At 38.3% G+C, this 14,939-nt stretch overlaps 2 protein-coding genes across 4 annotated transcripts in view; one reads left to right on the top strand and one right to left on the bottom strand.

Moving 5' to 3' along the window:
- dis3l2.S (DIS3-like exonuclease 2) overlaps positions 1-7,125 on the bottom strand; it is a 203,490-nt gene extending 196,365 nt beyond the window's left edge. Inside the window, exons 1-2 of one of the 3 annotated variants that reach the window (XM_018265604.2) lie at positions 7,000-7,125; positions 2,939-3,561 (exon numbers count right to left, since the gene is read on the bottom strand). In XM_018265604.2, the coding sequence (XP_018121093.1) occupies positions 2,939-3,551 (613 nt within the window). In that variant the 5' untranslated portion in view covers positions 3,552-3,561; positions 7,000-7,125. Of the gene's footprint in view, positions 1-2,938; positions 3,562-6,949 lie in introns of all 3 variants that reach the window. The other 2 variants (XM_018265606.2, XM_018265603.2) reach the window with 2 other exon arrangements.
- nppc.S (natriuretic peptide C S homeolog) overlaps positions 7,079-14,939 on the top strand; it is a 33,301-nt gene continuing 25,440 nt past the window's right edge. The window contains 1 exon segment of the mRNA NM_001093118.1: positions 7,079-7,101. The gene's annotated coding sequence lies outside the window, so the exon portion shown is untranslated.

Raw genomic sequence — 14,939 nt, 5'->3', positions numbered from 1 at the left:
GCCTTCCTTGCACAGCTGTTAGAAGTGTGTTTATTATCCAGAGTTAAGAGTAAAATATGCATATGACTGACAAAAGATGTTTTTGAAGAGAATAGGAACTATTTTTTTTTTTTATACAGAAAACAGAAGGACATTATATCTTCTTTCTATAACAAGAGCAAATTTTCTAGCGGTATCAGGGTGCAGGAACATGAGTAGAAATGTCAGTCACAAAAAAAAAACTCATCTTGCTGCATTTTTTCACCTGGAAGAGTATACTTGCAGGCATGTTTGTGTGCCGAGGGGCAGCATTCAGTTGCAGATGAGAGTAAATTGAAATGGGCTTGAATGCATCATCTAGTGCAGTCTAAAATGTACACAAACCCTAAAGCTGGTTAATGTGGGTTTAAATACAGAGACAACACTTCTGAGCCAAATAAGGAGCCATAGGTGTTCTCTAATAAACTCAGTATATCAATCAGCTGTTAAACATTATATGCAAATGCTTTCTTAATCCCCTTGGGAAAAAAAAACAGCAGTATATTTAGTACTTTTGCTAAAAAAAAAAAAAAAAAAAAAAATACTGGTTTCACTTTGTTGGGGAAATAATGTTAAACAGATAATTAGAGACATTAAGTGAGTAGTCTATAGTATAACGTTTCTTTAACCTAGCATTTATTTTGTTGTCCAGTGGCTAGTCATTAGAAATTAGTTCCTAATGCAAGGTTCATATGCATATGTCCTGGCCTTAAAAACTTCTGTTGGCATGGCACTTCCAGACAATGGTCTCCAAAACCAATAAACATTGGGTTTTGCCTGTAAAGATTCTCATAAAAAAACAAGCAAGAACAACATTATTATTATACATGTGAATTAAAGGCGTTAAGTTAACTTTAGTATGAAGTAGAAAGTGATGTTCTGAGACAATTACAATTGGTTCTCATTTTTATTATTTGTGGGGTTTTTTTGAGTTAAGTGTTATGTTCAGCAGCTTTCCAGTTTGCCATTTTAGCAATATGGTTGCTAGGGTCCAAATTACTCTAGCAATCATGCATAGATTTGAATAAGAGATTGGTATATGAATAGAAGGTCAGAATAGAAAGAGAAGCAGAAAATGTAGCAATAACAAATGTATAGCCTTTATTTTTAATATGGGGTCAGAAAGCTGGAAAGAGTAAGAGAAAAGGGGCAAATAATGAAAAAACTGTACAAAAAATAATCAAGACCGATGAAAAGTTGTTTCAAATTGGCCATTCTATAACAAAGTAAAAAGTTAACTTAAAGGTGAGCCACCCCTTTAAGCACCTCTTTTCAGTCATAAGAGAGTCATAATGAACAGATGCATGTTACTAAGAGAAAGTACTTTATCATATACTCTTATTTTAGAAAATAAAGCAAGTAATTTGCCATACTGATCCTTTAACAAGACCTACTAGCCATATCTTGCAGGGGTCACTGCTTTCTTTCCTTCACTCTTCAACTTGTAGTTCTGGGTGCTGATGCAATCTAGTGTGTAGTAGTCCCCAAACAGAACTACCCAAATACGTTGGTCTTGTAAATATACTCTTGCTTTGTTGAAGCTACCGAATAGCCCTTTTCCTTTGGTTTCATATGCAGACTTTGCACTGTCATGGACCCTCTTTGAACCTTATATACTCTTATTTTAAAAATGAAAGCAAGTAATCTGCCATACTGATCCTTTAGCAAGACCTACTAGCCATATCTTGTAGGGTTCACCGCTTAGTTCTTCCCTTCACCCTTTCACTTTTAGTTCTGGGTGCTGAGGTTATCTGTTGTGTAGTAGTCCCCAAACAGAAATACCCAGATAGTTCAGTCTTGTACACCTACTCTTGCTTTGTTGAAGCTACCAAAATAGCCCCTTTCCTTTGGTTTCATATGCAGACTATGTACGGTCAGGGACTGTCAGAGTTTCAGCAGTTAACTGTAAATAAATGGGACTATTTATTGTTTATCCACAGATAATGATGCTGGCACTTTAAAAATTCTAAATTTAGTTACAAATTTAACTTTTTCCCCTACATATGAATAACTATTTTAATATAACTAACAAAAAGAAAGTGCAAAGAAAAAAATTCAGGTTATTTCTAAGGTAATAATAGACATATGTAGAAACACAACTATGCACATATGGAATATTCTAAGCAGACAACCAAAGCATTCATTGTTAACTAAAACTAAACGTCTAAGCGATGAATCCTAGCTCAATATAATCAAAACTTTTCCACTAAACCCCATGAATGACCAGCAGAGCTATTTGCAGCAGAACAGTGCATACATACAGTTAAAGGGCAGGTAAAGTCAAAAATAGAATAAGACTAGAAAAGCTGTATGTTGTATACTAAATATAAACATGAACTTGCTGCACCACAAGCCTAATCAAACAATTAATTTACGCTTTCAAAGTTGGCTACAGGGGGGTCACCATCTTGTAACTTTGTTAAACATCTTTGCAAGACTAAGACTGTGCACATGCTCAGTGTGGTCTGGGCTGCTTAGGGATTGTCATAAACAAAGCTGCTTGAGTTCTGCATGGCTGGGAAGTAAGACGGGGGCTCCCACTGCTGTTCATAAGTATGATTGTTATCCTGCAGAGCAGTTAGGGACTGTCTGACAATTCCTATCCACAGCAGTAAATGAAGGGATAATTTCACTGCATACAGTCAGGTTTCTTATAAAAACGCACACATTTTTTAATTAAAGTATATTGGAGATAGGTTTCTTTTTCATTAAAGAAAGTAAAAATGTGATCTTATTTTTTGCCTTTACATGCCCTTTAAAGACTAATGGTCACCAGCAAGGTTTTTTCATTAATTCTCCACTTTACTGGCAGCAGAATTCACTGCAATTTCAAATTATGAGGGTGATGTGGAAGCAGACGCTAAACATGTTAGTTCAGAATGACATTAAGCCATGGGTAGCACATACACCAATGCCATACCTTCTAAAAGCTGTTCACTTTGGAAGCCTTTGATAGGAGTTTGAGACTTTGCCTTTTGCTTATCAGATTGGGTGTCTCGGTTATGGGTATCGTTATCAGATTCACACATTTGTATTGATGGCCCCTTATTCGTGCTGGGATATATTTGCCTTTTTTCAGAAGTATTGACTGCAACTTTTCCAGCATTCTCAGGCTCCAAATCTGAATCATGACTTGTGATTGTAGGAGGTTTGCCTTTCTGCTTTTCGGCTAATGCCTCCGATTTTCTGTAGGTGTGTCCATGTTCACAACCTCTGTCATACTGAGAAACAGCAGAGTTCTCACAAGAAGCTTGTTTAGTTGACAAGTTATCATGATTGGTTGATCCATTTTTTCCCAATAATTCCTGAAATCTACCAGTGATTTCCAATTCTCTATCCAAGCCATCATCTCCATGGGCACTCTCTTCCTGCTGCAGCTTCTGAGCTATGTAGTTTAAAAAGAACTTAAACCTTCCACTGTGATGTTGCTGCACTAATCTGGCATAGGCATTTTTCTGCTGAACCCCTGACCAGCTGATCCCTTCCTTTGATGCTTGACCATGGCTTGTTCTTGCATGACCCACATGATCCATGTTGAAGAGTCTTTAAATTAAATATTTGAAGCAGAAGAGAAAAACAAAGTTAAATTATTTTTTTTTTAAAAAAAACAAAAAACAAATCCACATGTTAGTTGCACTCTCTCTGATTGTGTGATATTAATTACTTAATTCTAGTTCTAAGGCAGAAATGCTTTCAAAAATGTTCTAATACTTGATGCTCTTCCACACAGCCCTTTCCTCTTTTAGAATAAAATATGTAATGCATATTTTCGGGTATTTCAGGGTGAGCTCTCACCTTAGTTTCCAAATAATTTTAATGACCCAAAGTGGCTAGAGTATGCAAGTACTGGCAACTGTAAAATATAGGGATGCACCGAAACCACTTTTTTGGATTCAGCCAGACCCCCGAATCCTTTGCAAAAGATTCTGCTTAATACCAAACCAAATCCACATATGCAAATTAGGGGTGGGAATGGGAAAACAGTGACAAAAAGTCCCGAGATTTCCCTCCCCGCCCCTAATTTGCATATGCAAATTAGGATTTGTATTCAGTTCGGCTGAATCCTGGATTCAGTGCATCCCTAGTAAAATATAAAAATCAGTGTTGCACTAAATCTTGTGCAGTGACAAAGCACAACAATCCCCATTCCATGAGAACTGAAACTGAACTGAAAGTCGTAGCTTTAAAACAGATGACACAGACTGGAAAACCTACTTTAAGTGCCTAAGATTCACAAAAAATTAAGAGGTCATATGATTTAAGAGTATTTCTCTGACTCTAAGATAATGGAACAAGGGCAACAAGTTCATTTTTGCCTTGACAACTTGCATATAATCATGTTCTTTGGAGAATAAAAAAAAAAATCTGTCCTGCATACTGTGGGTAGCTGGCAGTTCAAAATGTAAGCCAAAATGAATACGTCAGAAGCTAGGTGGGAACCAGGTAATTTTTGCTAGTTAATATAAACCTTTCATTTTGATTAGAGAATGCAAATAATCAAATGTAATTCAACAATGCCTTTGCATCATGCTGGCACAAGGCTAGAAGATGACTAGTTTAGAACATGATCAATTTTTCTTGTTTGTTTAAATGGTGAAATCATTACTTTTATTTCACAGATTTAGGAAAATTACCCTACATAGCGGCTGTCATAACATGGCAGTTAACATAGCATGGAACTACCTATAACTTAAGGGTGTGTGCAATGGGAATTTTGAAACTGGAATTTGACGTCAACACATTCAGTCACACACAGGACAGGTTTAGCACCTGCACTATTGTGGGGTTAACCAAACATGCATTGCTACTAAGGGCAGGTTTAAAGGAATTGTTCAGGGTAAAAATGAAAACTGGATAAATACATAGGCTGTGCAAAATAAAAAAATATTGTAATATAGTTAGTTAGCCAAAAATGTAATGTATAAAGGCTGGAGTGACTGGATGTCTAACATAACTATTAACAAAACAGAACACTACTTCCTGCTTTGCAGCTCTCTTGGTTTACACTGACTGGTTTCCCTGGTGACCAAGCATTAACCAATCAGTGATTTGAGGGGGGCCACATGGGACATAACTGTTGCTTTTGAATCTGAGCTGAATGCAGAGGATCAATTGCAAACTCACTGAACAGTTATGTCCCATGTGATCCCCCTTCAAGCCGCTGACTAACTCAGAGTTAGAGAGCTGAAAAGCAGGAAGTTGAATTCTGGCTATTATATTAGACATCCAGTCACTTCAGCCTTTGTAGATTACATCTTTGCCTAACTAACTATATTAGAAACATTTTTTATTTTGCACAACTTATCGATTTATCCAGTTTTTATTTTTACACTGAACTGTTCCTTTAAAGAAGAAGGAAACCTTGTAGGAAAAAAGCCCGTACCCCGTAAATTAGCATATTGTACTATTTAAGATTCAACATGCGCATCCTGCTTAGGGCTGCCACCTTTGCCAGTGGTTAAAACTGCACAAAGGGGGTGAGACAGATAGCATTGGGGGTGGAACAGTGATCTTGGGGTGGGCATGATGACATCAGAGGCAGGTACAATGATGAAGTGGAGTTATGATGCCGGTTCAGGGTTATTGCATCACTTATATGCAACTGGCTGGATTTCTGTCCATTTTTCGCAATATTTTAAATGGGACAGAAAGTTTTGAAAGGACAGTCCTTTGCAATTAAGATGTCCAGTTGAACCCCACATGGCTGGAAACCCTACCTCTAGCTATTCTGCCTGATGAGTAAGACCAATCCTTTAACTACTACAGGTATGGGATCTATTATACAGAAATCAGTTATCCAGAAAACTTTGAAATACAGCAAATGCTCATTTAGTAAAGCCATTTCTTATTTTTAGTTGATTTGCTTATATCTGTAATATCAAGAAATTAACTGCACTTCATAACTAAGCCACGTCAAGGTGAGTATCTAGGCATTTAATTGGTTTTCGTTTTTTGGCCAGATTATTGTTCGGGTTTCACAAGGCTGAAAACCAAACAGAAAGTAAAGGTGGCCATACACGGGCCGAGTCGGCAGTTTATTGGCCCGTGTATGGGGCCCCCCCGACGAGCTTCCCCGATCCAGATCTGGCCATCTCGATCGGATGGGACTAAAAATCCCGTTGGGTCGCGGCCACATCTATTCATTAATGCGGTCCCGCAATCCGAACGCCCATTACTATTCGTTAGGATCCGATCGTTGGGCACTAGGGCCCCATGATCGGATCAACCCAATATTTCCTACCTCAAGGTCGCCAGACGAGCGGATCTCTCCGTGTATGGCCACCTTAAGACACCTGAACAGACCTTATCAAAACCGAACAAGTGGCAACCCTAATCCCGCTATGATGGTGAAACACAAACTAGAGAAAACAGATGCTGAAGCATTACAATAAGCTTTAGTGCAGTTATCTGCCAGGCACCTAGAAACTACATTATACCAGCAGCAAAGAGCAGATCATCTTCATACACAACCTTATTCTCTTTATTTCATGGAGTGTGGACAAAGTGCAGCACACACATATGATCAATAAACACTTCAGTTATGGCTGCCAGTTCCCTGCCCTCACATGTGGACATACTGACAGGCCCATGTTTCTTCGTAAAGCTTCAACGTGAGAGACAAACGCTTGAAAACATAGTGACAGCCAATCGACAGCCCCTACATTTTCTCACGTCACAATGCACTGTTCCTTTTTAGATTTGAGCAGCAGCAGCATGACTAAAGAATTCCATAAACACGTGCAAGGAAGCTTTAACAAAACTCCCACTCTGTGTGCAACTTGGTGCTCGCTTCAAGGGCCAGTGAGTCGCTACCACAAAGTCCACCGGGCCAGTACGCAAAGCTTTAAGCAATGACCCATCCGTGACCCCGTTATGAACCAGTTTGCGCATTTCTAACAGCAACAAGAGCTGTAGAGCCGCAGTCTGTTACCCAATTATAGCTGTAATCACGTCTCTGGCCTGCCAACCCCACACACTCACCGGAACTGCTTACTGAGATGCTTGCCCCCCGGCACGCTTTAAATGCAGCGGGTAGATGCTTGTTGCTATGGAGATTCTACTTCCGGGTCAGTGTGACATTAGGTGAGGAGGCGGGGTTAAGGAGAAACCAATCGTGGGAAGTTTATAACATGGTGCTTTCTATGAATTCGGCCCGTGAGCTTTCTACTTAGCCGTGTTTGTATTCCCCCCGGTTGTAAACATTTCACTGTGTTCGCCTTGTGCTTTGGCGAGTGTTCTACGGTTGAATGACGATTCCCATAAGCAGAGTGCCGAACATGTCGCTCCTAGAGAGGAGGCAGCTATTTCTCATGATTTATTTATGGTATTGAGCTTGGCCAAGTCCTTTCACTAATATGGCCGCAAACAGAATGCAGTGGGCTGAGGAGGTCCAGGCACACTGGCTCTCGTCTTTGGTGTCACATCACAAGAGCTAAAATGTGCCAGCCTTGCCATACGGCATGTCGCACTGGAGCAGCAAAGCTCATTTTACAAGATAAGGAATTTTTGTATCATTCCAGCAGTCACACACGCAGTTGCCAATTGTCCCTATTTTCCAGTGACAGACGTACCCTGGTTTTGATTTTGTCCCTGGCTTTTTAAAATAGTACATGCTGGTGCCCAGGCCCATTTCATTATCTTGTAACCACGGCCTTCCTATATATTTATCTTTTTCCCCTATTAATAACATTGGAATCAACCATCATTTTTACCGGCCAGGTGGCAACCCAACGTACAAGGTCTCACAATGTTCGATTTCACTCCAAAACCCACAGTCCAGCCAGTGTTGCCACCTTTTCTGGCAAAAAATACCGGCCTTCCTATATATTTAACTTTTTTCCCTATTAATAACATTTGGATCGACCATCATTTTTACCAGGCAGGCCGGTAAAATACCTGCCAGGTGGCAACCCTAAGTCCGGCTTGGACTGGCAAGCTGTATGTGGTAAGAAGTGCCACAGTCTAGGGCTGCTGTGACCTGCCTTAGACCAGTGCTTTATATTGGGGATGTTTGGGCCTCATTGCACTGCAAATACTAGGGCCTTGGGGTGCTTAACACTTTGCTGTTACACTGCATATATTCTTTAAATAGCTAACGTTCAGCAGAAAAACAAACCATTCTTTATATAGCATTATATTCTATGTATTTATTGTTTTTAACCTGGAACAGGTTTTGTTTAGACGTATTACAGTACTCAATATAAGACTTTAGGAACTGCACTTTCATTTGAATTAGTTTAAATAATTCCTCCCAATGAGGGCAGAAAGTTGTGGAATACCCTACTGGGTAGTGTTGTGATGGCAGATTCTATTAATACCTTTAAGCTGGCCATAGACGTGCAGATTTACCTTCATATCGGCCATCTCCTGACCTGCCACTAGCCATTCAGATCAAATAAAGTAGTAAAAGAACAGATCAGACAATACTCTGCCCCTGACAGCAATCGTATGACAGTTATGTCTGATAAAAAGCTGGTCTCCTACAGATATTGTCAGATCTGCTCACCAGGGCAAAAATAATGAATGTATCAATTAAATGTATCCATTTAGAACAGTTAAACAGTCAGTGAGTCCTTTATTTCTGTAAACTATCTGAAACCTGAAAGCTTTTATCAGTACAAAACCCTGTATGATTAGTGAACTCATGGTTTTATTGAGGACTAGACATTAAGCCCGTTAAATTAACGGGCGCTAGAACATATGTAGTCAAACATTCGCCAGAGACGGTCCATGGGGCACATGCGCAGTAGCGCAATCCCACGGACACAGGGACTGGACGCAGAGACACTTCAACTTTATTATATAGGATATAGGATTGTTGAAGCCAAAAGGAAGCAAGCAATCTTAAATAAACCCAGAGAGTTTGTAGACAGAGTTGTATCTGGGGGAAACCTTATACCTCTCCCTTGAGCTACAAGTTTTTAGACTCCACCAGTTTAAATGATTACTTCATATAGACATGGCTTAATAGGTGGAGGCTTTAATTGAGACCAATGAAATTCAGCCAATTTTTCCTGTGTGGTAGGTTGCAACTGCATACCATACACCAAAAAGAAATCAAATCCAAATGTGTGGGGGTGAGTGAAGGGGAGTGCATATTATTGTACACAAGGTAACAATATACCAATAAAATGTTTATCCTTCATATAGCACCATAAGATTGGCTCAAAGACCCAGTTTGCCCACCCTGCCTTCTCATTAGGCCATGTGACTGGATTGGAGAAAAACAAACTAAAACCAAGTAATGAACACTTTGTCCTCCAAAATGTAGAGACAAACTGTGGCTTTACCATCAGAAACAATTTCTATGGGGTTTTTTGGGGGGGGGGGTTTTGACAAACGGTCCACACTTGTTTTCGCCAAAGGTTGTCAAATCTGTAGAATGAAATGAGCTGTTAAAATAAAGGGATCTATATTAACACTTCTTGTACTACACTAGTATTGCTGTATTTCCTGAGCAATAGTCCATAACACTGGAGTCTGTTTATTATTCTTCCATCACAAGTCAGTAACCAATCTAGTTCTACTAAAGTGTTGCTTCTTTCCCCGGTCAGACCTTTATGTTGTGTGGTCCCTATACTATATTTGTCTGGTATACATTGACAAACCCACTGACTAAAAGAAACTTGCAGTAGCTTAAATACTCCCATTTACATTAAGTAATTAAATTTATGTAATTATGACTTTGAGGAACCAAGCCAGGCTTTCCTTGTCAGGGTCTAATACACTTCCTGATGTACTTCTGCTGTAAAAACATAGGAGATAATACAATTATATCTTCTTGCAATTTATTTAGAAGCTAAAAGATATTGTTGCGTGGCTTCTGATAAACATAGGAAAACATGGTATTGCTTATTCAGAGAAAACCTACTATGATCTTATTAATATGTTTATATTTTACAGATGGTCTAAAGAAGACTTAGCGGCCTATTTACTAACATTCACATTTTTTTCATGAATCTCTAAAAATTCACGATTTTCCTTTTTTTTTTTTTTTTTTTAAAAACTCAATAAATCCGAGATGTATTAATGGTAAAACTATGAAAACCTCTAATACTAAAATTCACCAGGCAAAAGTGGGAATGGGAATTGCACTGATCCTATTGGACCATTTTTAATCAATTCAGGCTTTTAGGGGTTTTTTTTTTTTCATTATTAATTGTCAGAAAAACCCTAACTTTTAGAGATATACTTTTTAGGATCATTCATTTTTTAATTGATGCATCTTAAATTCGGATCTTTTAATAAATTCCATGGCATTCGTGGTTTTAGAGAAAGTGAGTTTAGTCGTGGTTTCAAAAACCTCTAAAACGACTGAAATTAGACTGTTGATACATATAGCCTCTACAAGTTTAAAGCATGCAAGACCTTTTGAATATGAACAAAAGTATCAAGAAACCTGCCTTCCTAACATCACATTATGCTGCCATAATAACCTTTTACTCTTTTGGACATTATTGTAGCTGGGTGCTTATACATAACTCTTATTTGGCATTCCAGGCCATCTAATTGGTGAAATAATTATTGTGCTGACATTGCTTCTGGAGACAGCTTGGAACTCATCAATGTCTGTTCAAACTGAGAACATGTAATTTTAGACAGAAGTGTCTGGATATTTTTGACAAGTTAGTATATTCTTTTGCTTTATAATTGTGTCACCCCATCCCACCAGAACTATGGCTCACTCCACTGGGATTTTGGACCCTGCAAGTTAAGTGTCCCACACAGCAAACGCCTAAAACCCTTAACCAGTGTGAGAGAGGTGTATTGCTTAAAGGGGTTGTTCACCTTCCAAACACTTTTTTCAGTTGAGTTGTTTTCAGATTGTTCACCATAAACAATTACTTTTTTCAGTTGCTTTCTATCTTTTATGTTTTATCGTTTCCTCACAATTGAACTGTTACAATTTGCTACATTTAGTTGATACAATTAGTTGATTTCTCCACAGTATCTGTGGAGCATTAGCAACTATTGTATCAATTCTAACAGTTGCCTTTAATGAAGCTCGGGGATTCTGCTCAGCAGGGAGAAATGTATCAACTCAATTTATCAATTTAGAACAGTTAAAGAGTCAGCGACCCCGTACCCCCCCCCCCCAAAGCTGGTTTAGAAGGTGAAAATCTAAACTTTACACTTCAATATTAGAAAAAGGGTGTTTATTTCTGGTGATCTATCCTAAACCAACTGAACTGAAAAAAGTGTTATAAGGTGAAAAAACCCTTTAATTGATTATGCAGTATTTAAATTAATTTAGAATGCTATCGAAAGCCCTAACTTCCTGGAAACCCCTTATTCATATGCCCCACAATGACACGTCCCATTTTATGGCCAAACCCACTAATTACAGGTTAAGAAAGTTTAAACACATTTCTGAGAGTTTTAGGGCCATGTTTTATGTTATAACAGCTTTGCCAATGAAGGTGAAATTGCCCTTTAAACTGCTTCTCTCAGTTTTCTGAGATCTGGCACCTTTTACAAGGGATGCACCGAATCCAGGATTCGGTTCGGGATTCGACCAGGATTCGGCCTTTTTCAGTAGGATTCGGCCGAATCCTTCTGCCCGGCCAAACCGAATCCTAATTTGCATATGCAAATTAGGGGTGGGGAGGGAAGTCGTAACTTTTTGTCACAAAACACGGAAGTAAAAAATGTATCCCTAAAGATTGTAAATATGTTTATTTGATTACTTTGAAGCTGTTATATTACCAGCATGCATCTGATTTGATTATGGATTATCCATGTTTTGTGGAATGCTGTTATCAATTCATATAACCGGGTAGCACTGGTTTATATGTACCTGTATCCATGATATACCTATATCTCTATGTCCTGAGGATTTAACTGGTCAGTATAATTTATGGGAATCCCTCCAGGATATGTTTTCTTGATCCCCTTAGTGCTCTATTATGAAAAACGTAATTATAGATGCATGAGAATTAACCAATAAGTATGCTGATTAAATTCCTAGTACGATGTCAGCCATCTTGCTATTATCTTACATACAGTGATAATATTGTATTGTTTGGCTTCATTATATGACATTGGAATCGGACATGTGGATAAAGGACAGACTTCAGTGCTGGTTTATACAGATCAGCTGGGAATCTCATTGAAGGATTATTTGCATATTAATGTCAACGCTGGAAAATTGGGGAAAAGTTTTATGAAATAATACAACCCTTTATATGACCACAATACAAATACATTGTCAACGAAACAATGTAGCTGTAATTATATTTATTTTTGTATTTATGTTAACAGATTAAATGCAGTTTGTTTGTTTAGAATTTAGCTGTTTGGAATCCAGGGGTTGTAATAAGTTTAGGTGGAGGCACATATTTACAGTATTTTAAATACAATTTCCCCATTTATTCTGCGTATGGTTCCTGGCAGTACACAGTTTGCCTCTGCCATAGTATACATTTTGAAACAATGGTAAACCGAGAAACAGATAATCTTCTAAAAGTAACCCTTTCCCTGCTCTTTTTCCAACATGTTGCAATTAAAACAGAGTTCTCCTCAGTGTGTCTCATTGCTGGCACTGCCATCTATTCTACATGGCCTTCCTATGCCCTTGCTGTCAGCAGCTGGTAACCTTAGCAGGTTGGCATATAACTTATCGTAATTATCTCATGTGAAAGGGTAGAGCCTGTATATCTCAATCAAACACTTGACTTTATATACGAATGAGTGTAGACATTGTTATTTTTGCTGGAAGCTGAGGTTGAGTCTGTGGAGCAGAGCACGTCCACATGTGCCCTGAACTTTTACATACCCAGTGTATCTAAGGTATTTGTTTGTATTGTTTCTAGCCAGAGACAGGCTCGGTACCAGACTGTGTGGAGTAGTCTTCCTGAACTTTGTGTAGGCACTAATGGGCTATTGTTTGACACCAACTGTTAAATTAAACAGTCAAGTATAATTTATTTTTTATCTGATAAAAAATACGGACCAATTACTCACCTATGAACATTTACTTGTATATTCAATAATGGCCATTGGTTTTTAAAACTAAGTTTTCCAACATTTTGGTGCGCACCACCAATGTTTTTTGTATTGTTTCTTCACAGAGTTTAGATCGAACTGGTGATTGCAACTGAGGAATTTCCAGGAATGCTGCACTTAAAGGAACAGTAACACCAAAAAATAAAGTGTAAAGTAATGAAAATATAGTGTACTTTTGTCCTGCATTAATATACATGGTGTGTTTGCTTCAGAAACTCTACAATAGTTTATTTAAACAAGCTACTGTGTAGCCATGGGGGCATCCATTCAAAGTTGAATAGGCACAGGATACACAACAGATAACGGATAAACTCTGAAGCATACAATGGGATTCCCTGTTATTGACTGGGTATCCTGTGCTTGAATGGCTTCCCCCATGGCTACACAGCAGCTTGTTTATATAAACTTTAGAAGTGTTTCTGAAGCAAACATGAAACTTTTACCAGCATAGGGCAACAACTTTAAAACAACTTTCATTTTTTGGTGTTACTGTTCCTTTAATTGTTGTATCTCTTAGAACCAATGTGTTAAATGGATGCTGACAATTATACAGTACTAGCAATCTAACTTACCTTCTGCAACAGATATGGACTTCATTAGTGAAAGTATTTTATGTTTTATATTTGTAGTGCTATACACTGACTATACCTTTTTCACAGAGGAATGTTATTGTTATAGGTAGTCAACAATCCCCTACCCTGCCCAGCCATACAGTAAAAGACAGTGGTACAGCAAGCAAATATTAACTCAAAGCCAGAGTCAGAGGTTGTTAGCATTGAAATATAAATTTTTGTATGCACAGAAAAACGTTTTATTTTGGGGAAGCCTGTTTTGTTGCAAAACTTCCAAGTTTCTCACAAGCACACCAAACTTAATATGTAGGCTTAATTAAAAGAAACAATTGATCGATTGAGCCATGCTGCAGATGTAAGAGGAGACGGGCTTACCCAATATAAAAGGATATTTCTTTTACCTAGAAACAGGTTTAGGATCCTCATGTGCTTATTTTAAACAGTGGAGCCTACTTGGCCAAGCTGTGCAACCTCTCTCTACAGGAAAGAATATATATTTGCCTATTAAAATTAGGATGTCCTTCCAATAGTTGGTAACTATTGGGCCTGTACAAAGGGGGGTTGTGGGAGCACCCGCATTGCTAAGTAAAAATATATAGAAGTATAAGGGAAGTGCTACTGGCATATCCAAATGGGTCAGTGCACATTCCCTGGGCCCCTGTCTAAGTAATTCAGTAGATATGCAAATGCATGTGTTAACAAAGACAGGGGTTTTTAGTTACAAAGTTATGATCATAAAGTTGAAAAGCCACCATACCACGTCAAGGTAAACCCCATATGGCAGTCCCTAACTTGTTTACCTACCAGTCATAGTATTGAGGATCCTGTGTCTCTCTGCATAATAGCATTAGTATAGTAAAAAGTAAAAGTCTGCTGAACCTTGGTTTCTGTCTGAGGGCTAAATCCTCCCCCGCTGCTGAATTGCAGCTTTTAAGAGAGAGTGATTGCCCAAACCAACGCCCATTTTTAAAGAAATGTAGAAATATGGTGCAGTTAAAAGCATAGGGCCATTATTAATTAATAGGGGTGGGTATGGGGGGTGCTACAAGCCACAAGAAGCTTAGCCAAAGCTCCAGGCTGTAAGAGCAAATACAAAGGGGGGTTGTGGGAGCACCCGCATTGCTAAGTAAAAATTTATTTATTTTTATTTATTTATTGAATTTCGAATCGATTTTTTTTACTCTAATAAATTTGAATGTACTCATGTACTAATGGGAGGTTATTTATGAAAAAACTTGAATGTCTAATATTTAGTCCCAACCTGAAATACCAAGTTGAATTGAATCATACAACTTGAGTTTTCCACCGGAAAAAAACTTGAATGTCAAGAAGGCAATTTACATA

The sequence above is a fragment of the Xenopus laevis genome, chromosome 5S (assembly GCF_017654675.1).
Source record: "Xenopus laevis strain J_2021 chromosome 5S, Xenopus_laevis_v10.1, whole genome shotgun sequence".
Classification (NCBI taxonomy): domain Eukaryota; kingdom Metazoa; phylum Chordata; class Amphibia; order Anura; family Pipidae; genus Xenopus; species Xenopus laevis.
This window is presented reverse-complemented; position numbering and strand designations above follow the sequence as displayed.